Source organism: Cydia fagiglandana, chromosome 5 (genome assembly GCF_963556715.1).
Source record: "Cydia fagiglandana chromosome 5, ilCydFagi1.1, whole genome shotgun sequence".
NCBI lineage: Eukaryota > Metazoa > Arthropoda > Insecta > Lepidoptera > Tortricidae > Cydia > Cydia fagiglandana.
Genome location: NC_085936.1, coordinates 8,468,793 through 8,495,298, shown reverse-complemented (window position 1 = coordinate 8,495,298; position 26,506 = coordinate 8,468,793). Strand labels below are relative to the sequence as shown.

The 26,506-nt window shown below is 36.4% G+C and overlaps 3 protein-coding genes across 6 annotated transcripts in view; 1 reads left to right on the top strand and 2 right to left on the bottom strand.

Moving 5' to 3' along the window:
• The window catches only part of LOC134664396 (odorant receptor 2a-like), a 188,491-nt gene that overhangs the window by 33,318 nt on the left and 128,667 nt on the right, over positions 1-26,506 (bottom strand). The gene's annotated exons all lie outside the window — the stretch shown is intronic.
• LOC134664386 (uncharacterized) overlaps positions 1-26,506 on the top strand; it is a 50,674-nt gene that overhangs the window by 276 nt on the left and 23,892 nt on the right. The window contains exons 2-8 of one of the 3 annotated variants that reach the window (XM_063520975.1): positions 479-652; positions 5,018-5,212; positions 6,007-6,117; positions 7,908-7,928; positions 10,292-10,403; positions 10,874-10,991; positions 11,869-12,004. In XM_063520975.1, coding sequence (XP_063377045.1) covers positions 484-652; positions 5,018-5,212; positions 6,007-6,117; positions 7,908-7,928; positions 10,292-10,403; positions 10,874-10,991; positions 11,869-12,004 — 862 coding nt within the window. In that variant the 5' untranslated portion in view covers positions 479-483. Of the gene's footprint in view, positions 1-478; positions 653-5,017; positions 5,213-6,006; positions 6,118-7,907; positions 7,962-10,291; positions 10,404-10,873; positions 10,992-11,868; positions 12,005-26,506 lie in introns of all 3 variants that reach the window. The other 2 variants (XM_063520974.1, XM_063520976.1) reach the window with 2 other exon arrangements.
• Positions 22,008-25,905, bottom strand: LOC134664405 (uncharacterized). 2 transcript variants are annotated; one of them, XM_063521031.1, is made up of 4 exons: positions 25,385-25,905; positions 24,115-24,297; positions 23,408-23,568; positions 22,008-22,660 (listed from the first exon to the last, which is right to left on the bottom strand). In XM_063521031.1, the coding sequence occupies exons 1-4, from the start codon at positions 25,414-25,416 to the stop codon at positions 22,479-22,481; spliced, it is 558 nt and encodes a 185-aa protein (XP_063377101.1). In that variant the 5' UTR covers positions 25,417-25,905; the 3' UTR covers positions 22,008-22,478. The 2 variants fall into 2 exon arrangements, with proteins under 2 accessions (XP_063377101.1, XP_063377100.1); XM_063521030.1 differs by having other exon boundaries at positions 23,396-23,568; positions 25,385-25,902.

Below are 26,506 nucleotides of genomic sequence, written 5' to 3'. Positions count from 1 at the left end.
CCTGCCTTATAATCATAGCTTAGTATAAGTGACCTCCTACATCTTTTAGTAGTATAGTGCCGGTGCAACTCTGTGCCATTCGTCATAAATTAAAGAAAGAAGTGAGTCATCGGTGTCTTATTGAGGCGGGAACGAGCGATGGTCACGGATTTTAGGATTATTATTCTTATACGAAAAGTGATCTCTTTGTTGACATACCTACTTAAATTTTGATATGGCGCGAAACCATTTTATAATTTAATTCAATTGTAGTGGCAAGTGGGTGGGTGTGTTTAATTATACTAATGTACATTATTAATTTATTGTCCAAATTGATAGGCTCTATAAAGAACAGGCTTAATAAATTAACTAACCTGTCCCAGAAAAGTTTTGTTATTTTGTCATTTGCTTCAAGCAAAAAATTAATATAACTCAGGTCCTTGTTTAAAGTAAAAGGTCTTTGCATCCCTAAAATAAATACAATTAATAAATCCTACAGAAAAAATGGCAGACAATATAGAAGAAAAAGTGATAATGACCCCAAAGTGCAAGACGGCCACATCCACAACTCTGGTAGTTGAGAGGAAGGTGGTGCAAGCTGAGGCTAGTGACAAGATACATGTGGCTGGAGGGGACCACACTGGCATCATTATCAACAAGGAACAAGTTTATGGTAAGAGTACATTTTGATAGTATTCATATCAATAGTCTCTTCTTCCTTGATTCCTTATGACTGGAGGTCACCACATTTTTTTTAGTCTGCTTTCATCTGCCATCGGCTTTCTTAGCCATAATCAGATTGTATGTACATACATTTCTTTTTCAAGGTGGCGGTCCATTAACCACCATTCCTTTTATGTGAAGAGAGAGGGGGGATTTTCTCTCTGGTCTAGTTTGACTTAGCGACCACATGAGATCATTATTTTGTGCACCAAGGCTCTCCATTCTATACGATTTTCTGCCTTCCTGATTAATAGATCCCTGGCAGGTCTTTAATAAATAGTGTAGTATGGGTTCCCTATCTGGGGCCATAGTTATTTTATTCTGCCCCCTTTCTTTTGCCATCAGAGGCCATGATCCCTCTGTTCCTTCACCACTGTGCCAATGATCTGTATTTCTAAAGCAAAAAATATACGAATTTTCTTTTTTTATCCCTGTATTAAAGATGATTATTCAATGAAATTCAGCAGATTGTATTTACAACAGTGTTATTGTCTGACTTTTTCTCTATTTTCTATTTAGTTCTTCATTATTGTAAGTGATTGAACACTCATAACTCTTATAAGTTAAAACATTCTCTATTATATTCCGTGGGAAGTGGGTCAAGATTATGTTGCCATGGAAATATGCTAATGATATTATTGCTATGATATATATATATTGATATGCTACTGTTGTAGCAAGCAGCATGGGTGATTTTTCTTTTCCTGTGAGGGGTCATCCATTAATTACATCACACGTTTAGGGGGAGGGAGGGGGTCAAGAAAATGTGACAAATTGTGACATGGGGGAGGGGGGAGACACAAACTTTGTGACGTCACTTTAACTTCATCAGTAACCGAAAATTTATTGAAATTATTTTATTCGCTGTACATTTAAATAACAAGTTTTTAAAACGATAATCGTTTTTATTCGTTTAATTTTCTTTCGTAGAAAAAATGTGACGTCACACTAGGGGGGAGGGGTTTGCCAAATGTGACCAAGTGTGACAAGGAGGGGGGGAGGGGTCAAAAAACCTAGAAATTCCTGTGACGTAATTAATGGACGACCCCTGACCTGTCTTGTATGCCATATGTTAACTTAGTTACTGCAAGAACTTAATAAAAGTATACATAACAAATAACAATAACAATAAAAAAAAATTAAACTTTAAACTTTAAAAAAAAATACAAAAGATAGGAAAACACAATTAACATACACTTCATCAGTGCTATTTCTATTTAACCAATCATTTTATGAACTCCTTCCTTTTCTAATAACATACTTCATAATGAGTTAGACAAAGAAGGGAAACGTAACACAACAGCTAAAATTATTTTGTGACATTGTGTTGATAACACATGTTTTGACCTTGTAACTTCCGTTCTCGCCATTCGCGAGTTTCCTTAAATTAGATTTGTGCTTTTATGAACTAAATACGTGGTATTCACTGTACGGATAGAGTCTGTAAGTACCTATATAGTTTATTTTGACATATTAAAATTATATGTACCTAAGGGTGGTATTCCACGTATCCAATTTCTTTGTCCAATATGTATTGCGTCTCACATTTTGTTTTAATGAGGAAATGAGACGCACTGACATTGGACAAAGAAATTGGTCAAGTGGAATACCACCCTAACCATGATTGAAGTACATATATATGCCTCTTATTGGAATTTTATTATGTTACCTACATGTAAGTAGGTATTGCAGATTTTAGAATAATGTTTTTATGTGAAAAATTGATAATAAATATAATTACTTACCAAAAAATATTTTAAACGATTTTTTCTGTTAATTAGGGCACCAAAAAATGTTGGCAATCATGCAAATGTTGATTAACTTATCAGTTTTTCGATAATTAATATGCTAGTGTTTATTTTCAACACAGGTACAAGTACCTACCTAAAACATTATTTTCTAGAGTGAAGTAGAGTAAGTACAAATGTATATCTATCTCCTTGACTACAATATACCATTACTAGACTAGATTAGGAGCGTCCAAATAGTAGGCGCGTTCCCCTAATGGGCGACGAGACTGCAAATGGGGCCAGTAAAACCTCAATAATAATGAAGCTATTTTCTTGGTTGTACAAAATTTTATCTATGTATCTTTTATGGTAATATATTTTTAACGGAGAGTTTTTACGGAGTACTATTTGTGTTAGTTTTAATTTAGTTTTTATTTAATTGTAAGTTATTTTATAAGGTTAGATTTAGATGCGTTAAAAAGTATTTTTTTTTGTGTAACAATTTTTTTGACATTACGGCGAGTAGTATATTCTATATATACGGTTTCGGTATAAAACATTAGGTTTCGGTATAAAACGTTAGATTTCGGTATAAAAAATCATGCTTCGGACGAAGGTTCGGTTTCGGCCGAAAAACTGACGAACCTTTCGGCCGCGCCGAAACTGTATCTTCGGTACTTAGTTTCGGTTACAGCCTTATAGCAGGTCTTGGCATTAAAAACTAAAATCCTGGGTGGGTCGGACAACTCGGACAGTAATTTTTGATATGGTCGTCCGTGCAGATATATCTGCCGCTTGCGTTACACGGCAGATGTGTAATTATCTCTAATTACCTACGTTCAATGACTTCATTAAGTATTCTTAGACACTAGATAATGAACATTCAGTAGTAATAAATGGTTGACATTTTATACCCTATGTCCACGTAATATGACTTAAAATTGCTTACGTCCAGTTGACATTCTATTAATATTATATTACAAAAATATGAAAGTTTGTATATTTGCTTGTTCATTCCTCTGCACGCAAAACTATTGAACGGATTTCGATCAAATTTATAACACAAAATAGTCTATTAACCTGGAAAAGGATATGTTGCTTTTTATCCCGGATTTTAACCACGAAGGGGATGCAATTTCAATCGCAATTTAGTACGAGAGTACATAGGTACGGGAAAAGGGTGCAGAATAGCGATATACGCGGAAGAAGTCTAATCTAGTCTTATTATACATATAAAGTTTTATTCGGGTAATCCCGGAAAGTTCATAATTTGGGGTAATCCCAAAAATGGTCTCTTTAGATGGAATTACGGGTGATTTTCGGAGCTAGCCGACATTTTGAAATAGTCGGAATTACCCGAATACACCTCACATATATTTACACTTGAACCTTATTATATTCTACTTAACAAGGAGAGTAAAGTAGGTATACATATCTTACAGTACAGTCTCACACACATCGGAGCGGCCAAGGTGTTCACAAATATATGAACAGTGCAATAGAGGCATCAAGACGTTAAAGTGCATGTTCCGATATTTTTGGACACCTTGGCCGCTCTAATATATCTGACGGCAGCTGTACTTATTATATACGAGTATTAGTCGTGACCGTGCAATGAACTTGTCATTGTTGCATTACAAAATTGCAGTGCTTGACCATAATAGCAGTCAATCAGGGCCGTAATATGTAGGGTTGTCGAGATTGTGTTTGAATTATATGCATTCACTTCACTTATTGCTTTCTGATTGTGTAAGTAATTTCGCAATTACCGCCCGCTGCGCTGGCTGAAAACCGTTTTTCTGGCCAGGGGAAGACGTGACGTTTTAGCGACTAGCTGTAAAAAGGAAATCCTTAGATCGCGTGTCTATTGTGTATAAGCTCCCTGTAAGGAGTAGGAATGACTTGTACATAGTCGAATAGTTGCCGAGATAAATTAATTCGATTTTTTTCCTATAATGGTCCAATCTTGCGCTCATGGGGTGTAGGGAATTTAATTATATATACATAATCACAAGTGAAACACCGTGGTGTTTTTAAAAGTGTAGTGAATGAGAAATTATATATTTAGCATTATCTACCTAACAAATGTTTATTTGTAATTTTTTCATTACATCACCAATTCACCACGTTATCATAACGTTCCCTAATTTAGGTATCACACAGTGAAAATGCATCCAAAACCCTTCTCATTTATCTTAGGTAGAGATATTAACTCTATGGAATGCTTTTAAGTTGACACACCTCTTCGTATGTATAACGACCCTTTTTTTTCACAACAATTTTGTTTAGAGCGAGAGAATTTTGGATAAAACCACTAACGATGGATTAAGTGATGAATAGGCGTAGTTTAGATAAAGTCTGTAATTGTAAGTTGTCAATATTATGCGCTTTAGGTTTACAGGGTTAGATAATTCAGAATAGGCAGCGTTTTCAATATTAAACGTAGATTATCGACAATACAAAATATTGACAAACTTAGACCGTAGGGTATCTCGAGTTAATTGGGACCTTCTTATGTCCATGAAAATCCTAACGAATTATTTCATTGTTTAGTTTTTTTTTTCAATTATTTTTCAATATTCCAGAAAACGGCGTAACAGAGCCATGTCACGCGCAACTCGAATTCCGAGTGTACCTAGTGTCAGCCGCAAACGGCTCACACACTCGGGAGGCGCGCGCGCTCAGATTCTGGTTCAAACCGCAAATGACGCCCGGAGAGCGGCCACACGAAGCGCAGGCCTTCTTCAGGGAACTGGTCAGCCCGCAAGACTTCCCAAAAGGTATGTACCTACAACAATACAACTCTCCCTTACATTACCTACAACGCAAAGTTTCCGGTTAGTGTACCTAGTGTCAGCCGCAAACGGCTCTCACACTCGGGAGGCGCGCGCGCTCAGAATCTGGTTCAAACCCCAAATGACGCCCGGCGAGCGGCCGCACGAGGCGCAGGCCTTCTTCAGGGAGCTGGTCAGCCCGCAAGGCAAGACTTCCCAAAAGGTTCAAGTTTTTACAGCCCATATAGCCAAATAGTAGCGTTTGCGGGAAGGCGGAAAACAACGCCCAACGAGTAACCCCATTAGACACAGGGGGTCACTCCGGAAGGCTCCCCGAGGGTTACACGGAACTGTTATTAGAGTGTAGTCGAGAAAATTCCATTTCATAATAGCATTTGCTGGACATTACTGATGCTCTTCTTCCTAAAAAGAGGCGGATCCATTACCTTAACTGATTTTTAACTTCACTGGCCAATTCGTGAACTACCTACTTACTCTAACTCCCTTGTAGAAATACATATGCGGCTTTCCATCATACTTAGAACGGTCCTTATACTTCAAGTTCAACAAGGACCATTTTATCTGAAATTCGAACAGAAAAGGTGTGCAGTTTCCACACAAGTTGCAGTAGGGTTGTTGTCCGTGAAGTCCGTTTGTACCGACCGGCTCTTACGTACGTACCTATTCTACTTTGTTTGGTCATGGTACAACCCATTGTTATTATCATTAGCGATGACGACATCGATGACGGATGACAATTAAAAAATAAGTGGTTTTAAATCTGTTTTTCTCCATTACAGATTACGTGGGATTCATTAAGAAGATAATAAAGCTTATGCAACACAAATACCTTCAATTAAAGATTTTAGAGATAGAGTTACGACAAGAAGGAACGGGAACGCCACCTCCAGGTATGCTATATTGTATCTTCAACATTTTCGATGTCTTATACGGTTTTGAGCCACCCCACTAGCGTCTCCCGAGCGCCGGCGACTAATCAACTCTATGTCTGCTGCTCGACGCAACGTTGACGCAACTGCGCAGCGACTCCATTTTCCATAGCGCTGACTAGACGCCGACGACGCTTAAAAGACGCTAGTGTGGGGTGGCCCTTAAGCAATGTCCAAAACATAGTAAAAAACAGGATTTAAAGTTTTAAATCATTCTATCCGCCGCATTCTAAGAGCATCTATTCCGTCGAAGTAATGCCTTTCTCAATTAAGTTATGAGTTATGTGTCGCGTAATTTTTTCGAATTTTAATCTAGGTATAATTAATACTCATAAAGTCCTAAAGTTACAATATTAAATATTTTAATAATGTAAGTTGTTCCACGAGTAGTATAGATAACTATGTATTACGTATTTTGTGATGATACTTATAGAAAAAAAAACTAAAACATTTAAACTTCATTTAATAATTCCTCGAATTAGCACAGTCCGAGTAATCAAAGTGTAAACAAACAACAAAAGTTACTATCGCTAATTGCTTTCTACAGAAACGTGCCGAAATAGTAAATGAATGAATGAATCAGGTTAATGGGGCATCAACGGGATGTTAGTTCTTAATGGCTCTTTTAATACCTTCCGGCTAATTTCGTGAAAATAAGACTCTGAAACGAGAGGTAATTTGGGGAATATTTTGATTAACGCGTTAAAATATCGGGTAGAGCTATTCCAACTTTCATATTTATAAAAAAAATTGGCTAAATTAATCAAATGCGGACTTATATGATTCTTTGTCTAATACCATTTAAACTACGTTTATCTTGTTTTCTGTACATCCAATCTTCAAACTGACGGAAAGGAGCGTAATAGATACCTTCCAGACTGTTTAAAAAAACCGGGCAAGTGCGAGTCGGACTCGCGCACGAAGGGTTCCGTACCATAATGCAAAAAAAAAACAAAAAAAAAGCAAAAAAAAAACGGTCACCCATCCAAGTACTGACCCCTCCCGACGTTGCTTAACTTTGATCAAAAATCACGTTTGTTGTATGGGAGCCCCATTTAAATCTTTATTTTATTCTGTTTTTAGTATTTGTTGTTATAGCGGCAACAGAAATACATCATCTGTGAAAGTTTCAACTGTCTAGCTATCACGGTTCGTGAGATACAGCCTGGTGACAGACGGACGGACGGACGGACGGACGGACAGCGAAGTCTTAGTAATAGGGTCCCGTTTTACCCTTTGGGTACGGAACCCTAAAAACTTGCTAGTATTATATTCACTATCAAACCTCCTAAATTATAAACGTAGCCATCTTGCAGATACGATCTTTTAGTTTAATCGTTTTAGCGCTCAAGTATAGAAGTAGGTCAAGAGAGTGTATAGTTCGGATTTAAAAATAGGGCAGTATAAAATTTATGAGTTCATTGCATCATCTTCGTGACAGTTGATTGTTTATGACCAAAACGGGTGCAGTTATAACACTTATCGCACCGTTAATAATTTGTAGACCAATCTATTATTTCTATGTCCTGTAAACTACTCATCTCGGTATATATTCAGTTTACAAGCTCAGTTTCTGTACGTAGGTAATGTCATGATTCCTGAATTTAAATTCATATTTTTATAAATAATTTAAACTGTCTCTGATAAAAAATAAAAGGTAATTGGGTGGTGGATGGCTTAAGATATAATTACTATTATACTTCTATCGCTGCATATATTTATTATAACTTTTTTTGTTATTTATCGTACAGAATCAAATGGCGTTATTTCAAGTAAGACATATACTTACGTCTATTGTAATGGCTGTATGTATACAATTATTTTCTTATTTTGAGTGCAAGCATGTTCCTCTGTCGACATGATTATGAGATATATCTACTTAATATTTCTTATTTCTTAGTTAATTTGATTAATGTAGCATGTGCTATTAGACCTTTATATCTTATGTTAATTAGTGACCCATACGTAATGTAATAGCCTAATAGCTAATACCGTTCATTGTACACTCGTCATCAAATATACCGCAGCGGCCAAAGTGTTCACAGATATCTCTACACGCTTCTATTGTGTAAGATTGTCCTATTTTATTTAACTATTTAATTATTGTGGAGATGTCAGAGTGTATGTTCAATTATTTTGGGCACCTTGGCCGCTTGTAATTATTAGCTGACGAATGTACAAGTATACTATATACAGCTGCAATCATAAATATGTAAACATGCATGTGCGCGTACCAAGTGACACTGCATGGGTCATATAACAGTAATTATACGAATCTAATACTCATGTAGCTACATAAGCCCGTATGCTGTACAGCTGCCTATGTAAAACACCTTAAATATATGTATTACGCATTGTAGCCACCTTTTAGCAGAATAACCGTTATAACATTAACGAAATAACGTGATACCTACTACCATTCGTTCGATGTAATAAGAGTTAGTACTAGGACTGTTTTAACCTCCTGAGACTAAATGTACAGTCGCCATCAGATATATCGGAGCGGCCAAGGTGTTCACAATATCTGAACACGCACTCTAACTCCTTGACAATAGAGGCGTGCTCAGATATTTGTGAGCACCTTGGCCGCTCCGATATATCTGATGACGACTGTACATTACAATCTACAAACTAATTGGAACCTTTCATGAACCAAATAATGTACCTAGCATTTCTTTTGTCTCATTGCTTTTTAAAACAAACTAAATTCGTTCTAATTTACTTATTGAATAAGGTTCAAATTAATAATTTGAAAACTTTTAGGTCTTACGAGGTTAAGTTAGTAATAAAGCCATAAAAGGGCTGTCTTATTTTCACTCACATAACATTAGAGATCATGTGCACTATAAGAATAAGTACCTACATAATAGGTTATTTATTATACGTAGGTACCGTTGCGCAGGATACTTTCTACCGTATAGACTATACGGTTGAGATGGTTGTTGTCAGTGACGTTGTTTTGAAGGTTACTGTTCTTGATACGCAACGCTGCGTATCCTCATTAATGAGGAGTCCTCACCGCTTTCTCGGTATTTATATCGGAATAACCTAATCTCACGATCACGGCACAGGACCTATATTTAACGAAACCCATCGTTACCTAATGGGATTAGGGTGGTTTCCTCGCGATGTTTTCTTAATTTTCTTTCACCGAAGAGCAACTGATATTACTTGGTGCAGCAAGGGTTTACCCAGAAATCGGAATTTTAAAACCGAACGCCTTACAGATGTAGTGCATACTTATTTTCCATCGTATTTTCACGGGGAACTTACGAAAGTGCACTTTGTCTTGCTATTTTAGTCGATCTCGGCACAAAATAAATAATAGTACTAGGTACAGAAGACTCACTCGTCTGTTACAAAACGCGTCTGTTACGATCAGGACAGATATGGCCGCTAGGTGGCGACAGCGCCACGCGCGGCTTATGGCAAACCCCAAAATTGGTGTCGAACGGATGTACTATTAGCTAATACCTGTAGCCAGAGATATATATAACTCCGTATAAGATAAATAAAGTCTAAGAAAAAAACGTGCCTCGGATATCAAGAATAAGTCATTCTCGAATAGATGGCGCCATTATAATTTATACCTTTGGCCTATTCTCGGCTAGATGGCGTTGAGGACAACGTTTGATATTTAACAATTTTAACACATATCAGTGAAAGAACATGGGTCAGTATGGAACAATAAAAATTAAAAATCATTTATCCGTAAACATATTTTGATTAATTTAAAAAATTTCAATTTTATTTTTAGTTTTAATCGTGTGTCGATAGATGGCAGTAAATGTACCGTGACTACAAAATTGACAATGACAGGACCCCTCTATACTATCTATTCTTTTTGCCTGTAGCAAAGCGACGAAATCGCGGAGCGAGACACGCCTGGTCTCGGTACAAAAAAGTAGTGACAATGACTGAACTAGCACGACAAATACGAACGAAGAAAATACAATGGGAAACAGTTATGCATTACACTGTACTTTAGGTTGAGTGACCAAATAGTCACGCATTTTTTATAAGAATTTCTACATTTTCTACAGTACAGTCGAAATTCGCGCCAGCTCTTGTGTATCAACCTATACTTAATTAAGTACTTGTTTTTATAGCTACTAACGTATAATATATATTTCAGCGTTTATTGAAGAAAGTGCGGCAAACCAAACTCCAGTAATATCAGAACAGAGAGTACTGGATATGATCGAGAATGCTTACCCGAACCCGTTGACAGTGGATGATTTCATCACGTAAGTAACCTCTGTTGGATATTTATGAAGCCTTACACCCCGGCCACATACTTGACGAGTGGCATGGGAGGTACAGTCAACTGTAAAAATATGTGTGCACAAATCATCTCAAAAATATGTCCCATAGCTCTTATGTCAGCGAATTAAGAACTATGGGACATATTTTTGGATAAGTTGGCTGCACCCATATTTTTACAGTTGACTGTACAAAAACAAGTAAATCGGTAATTTAGAAATTACGCCATCTGTTGAGGGCAGGACGATTTTATTGAGTTTTCCTGTTAATGCATTTGTGATCGCGTTGCGTTCGTGATATTAATTAACCCTACTAGATGTCGCCAGTGGTTGTAGTAATTACTATAATCGATATTTGTGTTGACATGCAAAATACTTATCAATAAATGGACTCTATTTGGATTTCTATCACATGTTCAGTTGAGTAACATATTCCAATATTTTGTTTTCTCCAGAGCAGGAAAATGGTCGAAAGCAGAAGTAAAGGACGCTCTGGAGGCGCTAGAAGAAAAGGGTCTCACACGGGCCATGTCGGACGGACTATACATTCGGCAGCACAGCGTTGACACACAGGTAACCAAGTGAAGTCAAGCGGCATGGAGAAAAAAGTCTCTTACTCCATACATCAGTTTCCTTACTTACTCTGTATCCTTAGGTATGTAGGTAAAGCCTGCCTAGCTAGACTGTAAGGTCGGTATTTGTACAGTCAATGTCTAAGTCACTACTCTATTAACTTGTAAAATAGTAATTTTAAGTGGCTGGGCTCATAACCTAAAATAAAACGACGAGTTTAGTTCGAATGAAAAAAGTGAATGCTTTATCAACTGAGAAGTTTCTTACAAGTTGCGCATAGATGGCGCTAGTAGTTATGCATATTTTGGTATTTACAACAACGGGCGAGGTGCAACATTCAATACAACTTTATTGTTAAGAGCATAAGGGGCACCCCACACTAGCGTCTCCCGAGCGTCGGCGTCTACTCTCTATGGCTACTGCTCGTCGCAGCGTTGTCGCAACCGTGAAGCGACGCCAATTTCTATAGCGCTGACTAGACGCCGACGCTCAAAAGACGCTAGAGTGTGGTGGCTCTGATAGTATGTCTTGGTGATTTTGAACACCTCACTCAAAGTTACATACAAACGGATCGCGCTGTATACTCGTATAGTTCAGTAGGCATTTTCAGGGCTTACCTTCGTAATAGGCGTATATAATAAAATTCCCACAACACAACCAATTATTTGAGCTTACCGTGTGACTTAGTCAATTTGAGTAAGAATGTCCATATAATATTTCCATATTAATATTTTAATAATAAATTGTGATGTTCCACGGCAAAAGGTACCTTATGACGGCTGGCACTTACGTCAGCGTAAGCGCCAACCGCCATAAGGTACCTTTTGCCGTGGAACGTCACAATTATTCTCCTAATTCACTGTATCTCTGTCTGTAGGTCGTGAAACAAATGCCAAAGTTATGTTCATCGCGACAACCAAGCATAGCTGTAATAACCGCGCTGTACTGCGAGAAGCAAGCTGTGGACGCCATGATGGATAATCAAGAGACGTTCGTACGCTATACGACAGTCGGTAAGTGTTTTTTATAGTCTGTCCCCCTTATTCATAAACGTTTAGTAAAGTTGACAAGCCGATAATAATCGTTTGTCCCTTTCCATCATACCAATACGTCGGAACTTTAGTAAACGTTTATGAATTAGGGGGTGTATCTTTAAGTATTAAAAAAAAGTAAACAAGCAATTGGTACATTGTCGGGTAGTTATAACATTTATTGGTTAACCAACCAAATACAAAAACGCCTGGATCAATCACTGAACGACCTGAATTTAACCTACATTATTTGATCATGTAATGTTTTCATCTACCCTCAACTGGCTTAAGGAGCTTGAGGGTAGATTTAGTTTACTTTTATTTAAATACCTAAAGATGTATTTTTAGGTATAGTCACTTACTGGCGACCCGTCATGGCTTCGCACGGGTTAACAAATTATACACAGTACACCTTCCTCAAGAATCACTCTATTAATAGGTGAAAATTGCATGAAAATCCGTCCAGAGGTTTTTTAGTTTATCGCAAACATATATCATACTCACAAACAGACAGACGCGGCGGGGGACTTTGTTTTACAAGGTGAAGTGATGTCGCAGTGATCATTCGGGCAAAACCCGTATTTTCCGAACTAACTCTTACGTCAAACGCTAACGCATAAGTCACATAATTCAATAATGGCGCCAGCCATTCCAATCAATTGTGTGCTTGATTATATTGTTATTGTCAGCCGTATTTTTTAGGGTTCCGTACCCAAAGGGTAAAACGGGACCCTATTACTAAGACTTCGCTGTCCGTCCGTCCGTACGTCTGTCACCAGGCTGTATCTCACGAACCGTGATAGCTAGACAGTTGAAATTTTCACAGATGATGTATTTCTGTTGCCGCTATAACAACAAATACTAAAAACAGGATAAAATAAAGATTTAAGTGGGGCTCCCATACAGCAAACGTGATTTTTGACTAACGCTACGTCTTACGTAGGCGAACAACGCGCGAACGCGGCGCGGCGCGGCGCGGCGAAATCAATCCTTTGATGCCCATAGAAGTGTCCTACGTAAGCGATCTCGTTGCGAACGCGGTGCGGCGCGATTTGCACGCGAATGTCAGGCGGCGCGGCGCGGCGCGGCGCGGCGGCGGCCGCTTTCGCCGCGCCGCGCCGCGCCGCGTTCGCGCGTTGTTCGCCTACGTAAGACGTAGCGTAAAGTTAAGCAACGTCGGGCGTGGTCAGTACTTGGATGGGTGACCGTTTTCTTTTTGCATTTTTTCCGTTTTTTTTGGCTTATGGTACGGAACCCTTCGTGCGCGAGTCCGATTCGCACTTGCCCGGTTTTTTTCACGTTAAGATTGATTTGATTGAATGTAGATGGAGTCACGCAACGCTGACAAAAAATTATAGACAGAGAAATTTATTAATTTATGGTGGCATTTTTTTTACTTTATTTAGGTACAACTAATGAAATTATAATAGTCCAATTTTTGCGTTTTTAAGCGGCTTAGTGACCTTATTGCAGTCCGGCTGCCGAGTCCTGGCGGTGATTAGGTTAGGAAAGGGGTTTATAAATATATGCAGTTTAATATATAGGTACAACGGAAGTATGCCTTTTGTAACGTACGAGTATAACGTATAATTATCAACCTATAAATGTGAACGTGTCAAAGTTTAGTAAAAGGTCCCACCTTGTCGATTCTAGTTTCCGAATTACGGGCAGTTTAGTGAAAACTAGCGAAACCTACCGAAATTCACTATTTTACAACTAGTTATAATTTTATATTAATTAACAAGATTAACAAGTGATAATTGGTATATGTACGTGACATCTCGTATATAACTACAATAACATAAAATTACTCATACACCTTCAACGTCATATATATTGTGTATTGTTACGCTAAGGTAAAATAGAATAGGAGTAATTATCGTTTTAAATAGTCAGGTAACACCACAAGTCCACAAGTAACATGGGAACTGTGACGGGTTGTAACAGGGTCTTGACGACAGAAGGGCTAGGCTATAGGGTAGACCGAGGCAAAGTGTCGTTCAAATTATACTTAGGTATCTGTCTTAATATCCTTCGTAAACAAATAATAAAATAACTTTTATATTACTACCTACATAGGAAATTTCAATTGAAACTGATTGCTTGCTAAATATATACAGGGTCATTTTTGGACCGTTAGCCATATTGTGCGAGGTGATTAGGTAGATCATACTGAACAACTTTTTCTATGGGACCAACCCCGTAATCCCATAAAAAAACCGGGCAAGTGCGAGTCGGACTCGCGCACGAAGGGTTCCGTACCATAAAGCAAAAAAAAAGGAAAAAAATGCAAAAAGAAAACGGTCACCTATCCAAGTACTGACCACGCCCGACGTTGCTTAACTTTGGTCAAAAATCACGTTTGCTGTATGGGAGCCCCACTTAAATCTTTATTTTATTCTGTTTTTAGTATTTGTTGTTATAGCGGCAACAGAAATACATCATCTGTGAAAATTTCAACTGTCTAGCTATCACGGTTCGTGAGATACAGCCTGGTGACAGACAGACGGACAGACGGACGGACGGACGGACAGCGAAGTCTTAGTAATAGGGTCCCGTTTTACCCTTTGGGTACGGAACCCTAAAAATTGGCCTTCCCATAGGAAACGTCGACATCCACTCGACCAAAATGTATGAAACTGCCAAAAAATCACCTCGCACCATATGGCTAACGGTCCAAAAATGACCCTGTATATACCTACTTGATTTATCTAAAACCACATTATATGTACATTCACACGTATTTACCCGGAAAATCATAATAGACGGACAACTAATTCATTCATAAACTGTTATTATGAATTAAGATATATTTACATTTACGTCAATGCTCCTACTATTTCTGTATGTTATTTCCCGAAAGATGCATTCATAATAAATAACAAAACTGTCGGAGTTAATAATTGAAATTAAATAAGGATAAGGACAATATTTGACGTTTAGACCGAGAGTAAATAAGGCATTATGATTAACATAAAACTTAAATAAAATGTTAATTTTCCTTTATGATTACATAGGTACCTATCTCAAAAAATGTGCGATGTACGGAAACCTTGTGACGTTACCTACTACACATAGACTTGTGTTAAGTGTTAAGACCCGATCCATTAGTGGCATAACACGCGCGAATACGAACCATGTGGATACGAACAAGAAAAATAATTTGGCCAAGTCCGAGATAGCTCGAGGCATTTAGTGTTCCGTACGGCTACCATCAGTTTGGCATTGACATAAACGATATCGTGAACGTAATTTACTTCCTATAGGTATATCTCTTTCGCACTAATATGTCAGTACGAGCGAGATGCATAGAAAGTAAATTACGTTCACGCCCACGGTAGCGTTTATGTCAATGCCAAACTGATGGTAGCCGTACCGCTCGCATCGTTACATTTTACAGAGGTTGTTTGCCTGTTTTTAGGATACCGTATTCAACTACACACACAGAACAATAGTACAAAGTGTCTAAGTGCGAAGGCCGAAGGCCGAGCTTTAGCAAAATGTCATCGCTTTAGCACAGAGCAATAGTACAAGTGTCTAAATGTGAAGGCCAAAGGCCGACCTCCGCGTAGCCCGAAGGCCCGAAGCGTCCAGTGGCCTATTTTATAAAGCTACAAGTTACAATTTACAAGCGGAAGTCTCTTTCTAACCCCATGTGTTGGAACGAGACTTCCGCTTGTAAATTGTAACTTGTAGCTTTATAAAATAGGCCACAGGATGTCAGTGCTTTAACACAGAACAATAGTACAAGTGTCTAAATGCGAAAGCCGAAGGCCGAGCTCCGCGTGGGGCCGAAGGCCCGAAGCGTCCAGGATGTTAGTACTTAAACACAGAACAATAGTATAAGAATCTAAATGCGAAGGCCGAAGGCCGAGCTCCGCGTAGGGCCGAAGGCCCGAAGCGTCCAGGCTGTCAGTTCTGTGTTTAACCACTGACATCTTGCAGGCGTCGGGCCTTCGGCCCTACGCGGAGCTCGGCCTCCGGCCTTCGCATTTAGACACTTGTATTAATTACCTGTGTTTAGAACTGACCTCCTGGATGCTTCGGGCTTTCGGCCCAATGCGACTTCAGCCTTTGGATCTTGCGACTTAGACACTTGTACTTAAAAATACTTGGAAAAGTTACGGGAGGCGCGCGTCTGTCGGACGCTTCGGATCTTCGAATCGCTCCTTCGGCCTTTGCATTTAGTTAGATTCTTGTACTATTGCTTTGTGTTTGAATACCGAAGTCGAGCATCTCGCGAATGCTTGATGTATTATAATAATTTAGAGTAAGGCCAAGCGCGCACCACGATTTTTTGTCCTGCGATAATTTTTGTCGCAGAAATGCAACGTATGTGTTTATATGTTAGTGCGCGCATATGAGACAAAAAAATCGCAGCGATTTTTAAATTGTGATTTGTCACATTTTTCCGCGATTGTTCGACTTTTTCATTTTCATCTCAGTGCGCGCAGTGAATTTTCTGCGATATATTACAGCGCGATTCTAAAATCGTGTCGCAAAAATTAATATCGTGGTGCGCGCTTGGCCTATAATACCTTAAAATGTATACTCCTTCAATTTGAATTTAGAACTCATTATTATTTTTTATTTGATTTTGTTTCTAGTTCTATGCCATATATATAGACTTTAATATTATTTAGAACTGCTAAAAAACAAGATCGGCTTACTTTAAATATTTCGTCAATTTTACCTTTGTTTCTAAAAACTGTGATATTTAACTGTCATATACTATTAATGTCTTCCAAAATTATTTTCTCGTAACAGGACTGAGGGGCTACCGCGTAAACCGAAATTCGCAATTTGCGGGGATCTTTCTCTTTTACTCCAATGAAGGCGTAATTAGAGTGACAGAGAAAAATGCTCGCAATTTGCGAACCTCTATTTCGCGGTTATAGCCCTGAATCTTGTTGCTCACCGATCCGTTCAAAAATATACATAAGTACTGAATATAATTAATAGATATTATAATTATACAATTAATACAGAAATGTAATGGTACTTAATGAAAAGGAATATTGTGTATATTGTTTCGACGAATCAGATACTCTCAATAAAATCTATACACCTATTGTGGAAAAAAAACACAACGACAGTCAAGAACGGAATTCTTAATTTGAATTTTTTAGATTTTTGAGATGCCTAGTCCATTGCTTGGAAAGCCCGTTCGAAATTGAAACTTATTTGCAATATAATAAGGTCGTATTTTGTAGATTTCTCTCATACTTATAGTAGGCTATTGAGATATAATTAAATATCCCACAAAAATAAGCAAGCAGAATTAAACTTTGTGTCAAAGACATAAGTCATAAATTTCAATGCCAAAGTTTTAACTAAGGATGTTTCTCGCCTAATATGAATTGACCAGTGTAAGCATCAGTTAGCTAGCCCTAAGCAACCAAAGGTCAAGCTGCAGTTGAAAAACTAATAAAGATAAAGTTAAGCTGGTAATTTTCCCGCCGTCTCCATGCTTCTTTAAGTTGGGTATTGACTGGTCAGCTGCCTGTTAGCTATAGTTTTCGCGAAAATCGCCAGGACAGAGGTGAATATTTTTGTATGAAAACTTGCAACTTTAAATGCATTTTTTGACGAAACTATTGCAGTCTAAAATGAAGTCAAAATCAGTCCATCGACTCAATTTTTTGCAAGCTTTCTAATGGTACCCCACACGATTCTTACAAATGAAAAAAGTTTCAGCCCACCACTCTCAACCAGGGACAGGAACCGGTTACCTTAACCGGGGTTTTTCATAGGGTTATTTTAGAAGCGGTTATAAAAACCCCTACCATAACGGTAACCGTCTGTTAAGGTAACACTTTGATTCGGTAACCGTATCAGATACGGTTAACCTCTGTTACCGGTAACCGAAATAAAAACCCAGTCTATTCGGTTACCTCATTATAAGGTTTTTGACCAGTTCAAACGATTGTAATCTTAAAGTCAACTTGTTATTGAATAACCGAGGTTGGCATGCGTTGGGCGGTCTATGAAGCCAGCACAAACAAGTTTTTTTGCCGTTCCTTTGTTTACCTTTATATCTACCTGTGTGGTGTGTTCTTATTATAAAGATAAAATAAATAAAAATTGGGGCAAAGGGCAAATTTTCTATTTATAGTTTATTTTTAAGCTTATTTTTAATTTTAGTTTGTATTTTCTATTTTAAGGCTTTTTACTGTTTGGAAAGAGTATTTGGCTGTATTTAAAATAAATGAACATTTTTGAATAAAATAAATAAAATAAACAAAATAAATAAAATGAATATAATGAATATATATAAAAAAAGTAAATAAAAAAATTAAATGAATATAATGAATAAAAAAAAATAAGATAAATAAAAATAAATAAATAAATAAACAAAATGAATAAAATGGATAAAATGAATAAAAAATAAATAAAAGATATAAGATATATAAAATAAATAAAATAAATGAAATAAAATAACTAAAATAAATAAATAAAATAAAATATATAAAATAAATTAAAAAAACAAATAAATAAAAGAAATAAAATAAATAAAATAGAGTAAATAAAAAACATAAAATAAATACTCCCAAGGTCGTCCGTTTAAAACTAATCCTCAGCCCGCAAGTAGCTACTTCCGAGCCTCGACAATAATGTACTATTAAATGTAGCAAACCAATAAGCAACCGATAATAAAGGTTACCTTAACTGAATGAAAACCTGTTAAAAACCCTTAACAAAGATAGGGTTACCGTTTCAATAAGGTTACCGTTACAATCAGGTAACAGTATGATAGGGTTACCGAATGATACGGTAACCGCATCGATTGGGTTACCGAATTGATAGGATTAAGCGTAAAGAGGGGTTTTCCGGTCCTTGCTCTCAACCCCCTAAATTTCCCCCTTTAATAAGAAATAAGCAGTTTTGACTTATTCACAATATGAGTGGTGGTAATTGCTATAACTGTTCCAAATTTTAGGTATCTATGTCAAACGGTCTCTGAGAAAAACGTATTTAACTGATTTGCAAGACCGAAGTGATCCCATAAGTGTTCCGTAAACAAAGTTTTGTACGGAACACTAAAAATGTTCGAATCGAACGGGTTTAACGGTAGTCGTGCGCTGCAGTGGGGTAACGGCTTGAGTTTCAATTAAACACGTTTGTATATATATGATAAATATTTATTTACAAATATCGTTGTGATGCAAAAATAATATTCTACATACGAATACATAAACTGCTAAAACTGAATACGCGTTGAAGCTTCCTAAATGAAACACCAAAAATAAATAACAATAATGGTTACCACTTTTCAAATGTTATTTCAACCAGTTGAAGTAATACTTGAAATGAAAATCTAAATGCGTGTCACAATATTTAATACCTATACAATACATGAAAGCTTCGGTTAAGGCTTCGTCACACAGGCGGGTTTTCCGGGAGGGGCGTGAGCGGGGCGCGCCGTAATATTACCTATAAAACGCTCACGCATCGCCCGGAAAACGCGCCTGTGTGACGGAACCTTTAAAGTAACTGAAGTACTCGTAATAATAAATATACCTATATGTATAACGCGTTCTAGTTATCATGTTATGTGATGTCACACGTAAACTTTAAAAGTTGAGGGTGTAACTGTTGGAAACTGACAATCTATTTTAAACATCCTTTATTTGGATTTGTAAACGAGTTAACGTTACAGACATGGGAGTTATGAGACTTATGAGTTGACGCATTGAAATGTAACGTATTTTATCTGTTTACTGAAGGCTAGGCTTAAAGTGTAAACTGCTTTAAACACTAGTATTTATTGCTAGTACAAACAACTACAGTTACAGCTTAATCTTTATATAATACTAACACTACTGAGCGCCACTTGCACCATCCCACTAACCCGGGGTTAAGCGGTTAAACCGTTAACCCAGTATCAAATTGTACTGGTAACCTTGGTAACTCCAGGTTTAACCGGTTAACCCCGGGTTACTGAATGGTGCAAGTGGCCCTTACAGTGTATAAGGCACAGTATTAAACACATAAGTACATAAATTAGTGACAATGCATAAATTAGTGTGAATGCTTATATAAATACATAGAACATACCGAATTATATAAGACTATCGTTTTACATTTTAACTTTTCTACAATTACAAACATTCTGTTTCTGTTATTAGTGTTCCGTACAAAACTTTGTTCACGGAAAACTTATGGGATCACTTCGGTCTTGCAAATTAGTTATTATTTATTGCATAGAGTTATTTAAGTTTACAGTTAAAGGACAGTGTTATTAAGTTTTTTTTTTTTCGCCATCGGTCCGACAAGAGCTTTCAATATTATGTAAGTTGTTTACATGGATAGGTGTATTTTACACCTAATCAACTTATATCATAGTGTATTGTTTGTTAAAAAAAAATAATTGCACATTTATATCCTGATAGCGTTTACAACGGTGGGATTATATGAATAACATAATACCTAACTAATTTATATCATGCAAGCATAATGACCGTAAGTGTAATTGGAAAACTGAAATAAATGTCATATACTAAGAAAAACCGGGCAAGTGCGAGTCGGACTCGCGCACGAAGGGTTCCGTTCCATAATGAAAAAAAAAACGGAAAAAAATGCCAAAAAAACGGTCACCCATCCAAGTACTGACCACGCCCGACGTTACTTAACTTCGGTCAAAAATCACGTTTGTTGTATGGGAGCCCCATTTAAATCTTTATTTTATTCTGTTTTTAGTATTTGTTGTTATAGCGGCAACAGAAATACATCACCTGTGAAAATTTCAACTGTCTAGCTATCACGGTGAGATACAGCCTGGTGACAGACGGGCGGACGGACAGCGAAGTCTTAGTAATAGGGTCCCGTTTTACCTTTTGGGTACGGAACCCTAAAAAGTGACCAAGGCCTCCAGTGCCCCAGTTTTGTCATTGGAAAACTTATAATTTATTACGCGATGCGGTAAACTATTGCGTGGTGGGGCAAAATAGAAATCACTCGTTTTGTCTGAAGTAAAATTATATAGCTTAAGTTATCATACTCGTAGCTGTACAGATGAAGAGGGAAATGCTCCGCAACGGCACTATCGCATGACAAGTTTATTAACACATTTACTGCCAAGAACACGCCAGGTGTGTTCGTTTTGTATTGGAAATGGGCACTGAAAGTGTTAACACACTTAACACTTACCCAACTGTCAGGTTATTATGAATATACACAATTACATTTAGCAGTACATAATAATACAAGTCTATAGTTCGTTTTTTTAGCATTAGAAAAAAGGTAAAATCTTGATGTGTCTTTTTATAGAAAAATACTTACTTTTGAAAAATAAGTCACGACAAATATGTAATATTATGAATCATATACGATTATTTACATTCTTTTGCTTTTATAAGTAATAGTTACTGATTTTTAAAAGCGTTTTTCAATTAAAAGACACTTCAAGATCGCGTAGTCTTTTCTGCTAAAAAAACGAACTACATATATGTATTACTGCATAAAATTATATATGTGTTTAAAAATACAACATCAGATGCACAACATATAAACAAGTACACCATAAATATCCTGGTTGATAATAGACAACAGCAGATCTTATCAGAAACACGAACTACGATGCTCCATCCAGAACTGGCTTTGCATATGGGTGTGACGTCTGTTACTCAAGGGTCAAGATAGCACGAGTCGGTTAATACTATCCGTCCACACTGTTGACTGACTATTTGTATACCGTATTACAAAGACATAAGGTTCACATATGCTCAGTTAAGAGCTGTTAATACATGCGGAACAGTGGGCCAAATTAATTAACCTCATGAGCGCGGAAGACTAAATTACGTTGACCGTTGACATCTTCTTATATTTCTGTGGCGTTAAGATCGTAATGTTTATGAATTCAACTCGGTGTCAAAAAAGGCCTGCATGAGGTTTAATTAATTTCTTTTATGGACTTTTATGGTTGACTGGTAGAGAATGCATTGAGGTATTAAGTTCGCCATTCGTACAATTTTATATCGTGCAATAAAGTTTAAATAAATAAATTTATTATGTAAGAATGTAATACAAATGTATGAATAATACTTAAGAGATAAAGCAAAATCAAATAAAGACATTTAATAAATAATCACCCTAATTAATACAGTCGTGATTATAACTATGTATTAAATTATTGTACTTGAATATAAATAAGTAATTTCACATACATTAATACCAATTGCGTCATCACTAATTACAACAAGCATCCATGGGATCAATATTACAACAAATAGTTCAGAATGTGCAACAAATAATACCAGTTATCGATTTTGACACAACCTTTAAGCATTATAATTATAATCTTACTATTGTGAAGTGTTTAAACAAAAAATATGTATACAAAAAGTATTGATAACTATTTAAAATGGGTTCAAAATCGTGAAATAGTGAATTGTTGATGATTAAATATTTATTATCTAATAAAAATATTTATACATAAATATTATGTACAAGATTATTAAGCAAATTTAAAATTTAGTCCGGTAACCTTCACATCTCCTAACATCTCCAAAAATGTAATTTTTTCAACATCATGTTTCAATTCAAGGACATCTAAAAATGATCTATTTATATACATTTCCAAAGTAGTTCTTCCGTAGCCTCCTTCAAATTTGAATTCTAATAAGACATCTGAGGAACCTGTAACAAAACAATTAAATTGAATGGGTAATCATGGTTCATATCCCGGTTGATATAAGTCTAGTGAAATAATACCTATGTTGTATTATTGTTGTTTTAGGTCATAACATAACAGTAACATCAGTCAGCAATAGTTAGAAAAATTGTGTACTTAACACATACTTTTTACATGATAAAAGTTAGAAAAATTGAACACATACTTTTTACTTGATAAGATAGTGTATGAAGAAATGGTCTTAAAAAATATATTTGATGCAATATAATTCCATACAGTGACTTTGAAGTGTGACCTATAGTTCGTTTTTTTAGCATTTGAAATGAGGTAAACAATCGTGATTTGTCTTTTTATTGAAAAACATGTTTAAAAAATAAGTCACGGCAAATATGTGATACTTATGAATCTAATATGATTATTTATATTCTACTGCTTTCATAAGTAATAGTTACTGATTTATAAAAAGCGTTTTTCCATTAAAAGACATGTCAAGATTCCTTACCTTCTTTCTAATGCTACAAAAAAAAAAACTACTTATAAACAAACTGAAACTTACACAATTAATCATTCCTTTCGTTGTAATCTAAATGTTTATAATAAAGATTATGTGTTATTAGAGATCATTCCTTTATTTTATCATATTTGTGCCAGTTTTGCTAAATCATCATTATAAACAGTAGACATACCACTTTGTCCATTGGTATTAGGCGGCATTAATAATAAAATTAAAACATAAATACCTGACATCATACCATTGGCTTGGCCTTTGACCTGATCAGATTCTGGTATGGCTTGCTGACCATTTTCTATCACTCTGACAGCTATTTCATTTCTCTGGAAATCACTGTCTATTTGACAGGCAATATTATTATTGTCTGGCCTTTGTGATCCCGTCAACAAATTAGCAGTGAATCTGGAAATAAGATAATAAAAAAATAACCTTTTCAATCAGAAACAACATCTTTTTCTAAATTTTTATCCTTTACAATAAATAATTGAATATGTTGAAATCCAAAATAAGAGATACAAAAATTTTGTAGAGGTTATTTGAGTTATTTGTTAATGCTTGTCAAGTCTAACTAAGCCCTATGTGATAATCGTAAATTTTTAGGGTTCCATTCCATACCCTAAGGGTAAAACGGGACCCTATTACTAAGACTCCGCTGTCCGTCCGTCCTGTCACCAGGCTGTATGTCACGAACCGTGATAGCTAGACAATTGAAATTTTCACAGATTATATATTTCTGTTGCCACTATAACAACATATACTAAAAAGTACGGAACCCTCGGTGGGCGAGTCCGACTCGCACTTGTCCGGTTTTTTATCCATAATTTTGACATATGTGTTTGATAAAAGGGACGAAATTTAACAGAGGTTTGCTAAGTCTTATGAATAAAGGGGTAGACATTTCCACTAAAGTAAATTAACTATGACCAGCTAAAAATTATGCATAGGTACCTGTTAGGATCATTGATAGTGCAAGAGACCTCCAAGGAATCTCCGTTGCTCAGCGCCCGCGGTATCACAAACATGTTTCTTTCTGTCGATCGCGCCGGCCGCAGGGGAACGCTCTCGCTGCCGCCATTCAACTGAGTGCCATTGCCATAGACGCCATCACCACGCCCATTTTCCACACCGCTTCTAAATCAATAATAACTAACTTTAGTCTCCTATATTATACAACAGATTATTTTAAAATATCTCGGTCGGACACTTCACAAATCACAACTTACGAAAAGCCGAGCTAACCTATCAGAGATATTGATTCAAGTGTCACTTATTAACCGTGTCCAACGTTGTAAAGGTAACAGCATTTACTATCAATTGAGGATAAACGCTGTCTTGATAAAATATGATTCACTTTCATACATTATTATTCATTTGTCGTACGAAATAATAATAGCCTTGAAAAAAACTACGATTACACTGACGCGTCGTTGACATTGACATTTGGGTCACGTCTGGAAATTTTTGTACCTACGAGAAAAGCATCTTTAAAAAGTTTGAGTTCGTAGTACTTTTTTACACGACATAATGATATGTATTTTACGGGTTTATATAAAATAACAGTATGAATTAAGATTTTATATAGGTATATACATATTGATATTACCTACCTATTAAGAAAATTACGGTGTCTACGGTGCCTATATATATACTTAGGCCAGTCAGGCTGTCAGGTTTATCTGAAAACTTCCGTTTTGGCTACTTCCGTCTACCTGTCCATCTATTTCTATCATACATGGTGTGGTATGGTTTGTACCGTAGGTATTAAAATAAATTTGATAAGGTAAAATAATAAAAAATGAGATAAGGTCGACGAAATATTCACATCTTGGTAGGTACTAACTTTTAATGGACGGGTTATTGACCGGGTTTTTGTATTACATATCGTTTAAATCAATGTACTCATTTAAAAATAAGAGCCTTTCATCTCTTATCCCTCTTTAATTTATACAGTTAGAAAAAGACGGGCACCTAGTCTATCTCGCGGCGAGATACTGTCGCGCCAATCATGTGCTTGGCCTAATGGTGCACTTAGATAAAAAAGATTTTGACAATAGAAAAGTACCTACTTACAAGATTTTACATTAAGATTATTGTAATGATTATATTAGGTACGTTAAAATTTCAGTAAATTAAAATCCTGTACGAACGATGTCGGGGGCATAGATAGTTTTTTTTTTAATAAAGATAAAGCCTAATTTATTCAAATTTTATTCCATACCCTGTCCAACAATCCCAGCATGCTTTCAACATCTTCAGACACTTGTTAACACTAAACTGCGAACCGAACTGATTTCAAGACACGACAATAAATCAAAGAACGGTACAGTGCTTAAAATTCCAAAGATGGTTTTCATTAACACGATGACGTAATATTGAAAATAAACAATACATGAACACACCGCTGTTAACAGTTATCGCGTCATCTCACATACCCGCTTGCTCGTACTACGAGTTTTGTACACTATCACTTATCACTCCACTGTATTGACCTTAAAAATGCTTTGTAGTTATATTCCTTGTATAAAATGCTCTGACCAACTTCGCGTGTAGACACGCGCACCTCTCTTTACCTGACCATGATAACTAAATCTTACTATACTAACTACATCGCAGCCTTCGTTGTGAAAAACCAAGTTGATTTCGTTATGACGAAACACAGCTGCGCGCTATTCACCTCTCTTGTAAGGTTTAAATTATAGTAATTTACTTGATCTGGGTATTCTCTCTGACGACTTCGAATCCGTCAGTTTATATGTTAATAACTAGTCGTGTGGGAGTAAGATGAATGGATTAGACGTGTTCTCTGTATGAAAGGCTATGCTTGTGAGTGAGATGTACGAAATGGAGCGGACGGCGAGACGGTACCGTAAACGTTTTTCAATGTGTGCTGTGTTTTGTGGTACCAATGCGTGGTGTGGGTTACATTCCGACACACACCAATACTTCTCCTAAATGTGGAACCGATCAATTTATATTTAGACATTACAATTCTCAATAAAAAGGCGTATTTAAGTAGGTAGGTATGTTCATTGCATACGAACAGTTATAGGTACCTACTTTTAAATTGTAAAAGCAGTCTAATAAAAGTAATAAATAAAGAAGACTTTCATACAAGAGAATCGTCATTGATTGACGGCAGCGTATTCGTATTTATCAAAAAAAATTAGGTACTCGTAACTAAAATAATGATCATTCTATCAATATAAGTATATTAGCAGAAAATTATTTAGCAAACAGGTATAGGAACCTACGCCATAAATCTGCAAAACTTTTGTATAGAAATCCTCTTTAATAGGTTTAAGTTAATTTATAATCAGAATCATTGTCAGAATCAGAATCA

Excerpts from the sequence above, each read along its gene's own strand:
- LOC134664405 (XM_063521030.1), bottom strand. The coding sequence starts at position 25,416 with ATGTTGAAAGCATGCTGGGATTGTTGGACAGG. Across the intron at positions 24,298-25,384 it reads TGCTGGGATTGTTGGACAGG|AAGCGGTGTGGAAAATGGGC; the intron begins GTATGGAATAAA and ends TTATTGATTTAG. Across the intron at positions 23,569-24,114 it reads ACTATCAATGATCCTAACAG|ATTCACTGCTAATTTGTTGA; the intron begins GTACCTATGCAT and ends TCTTATTTCCAG.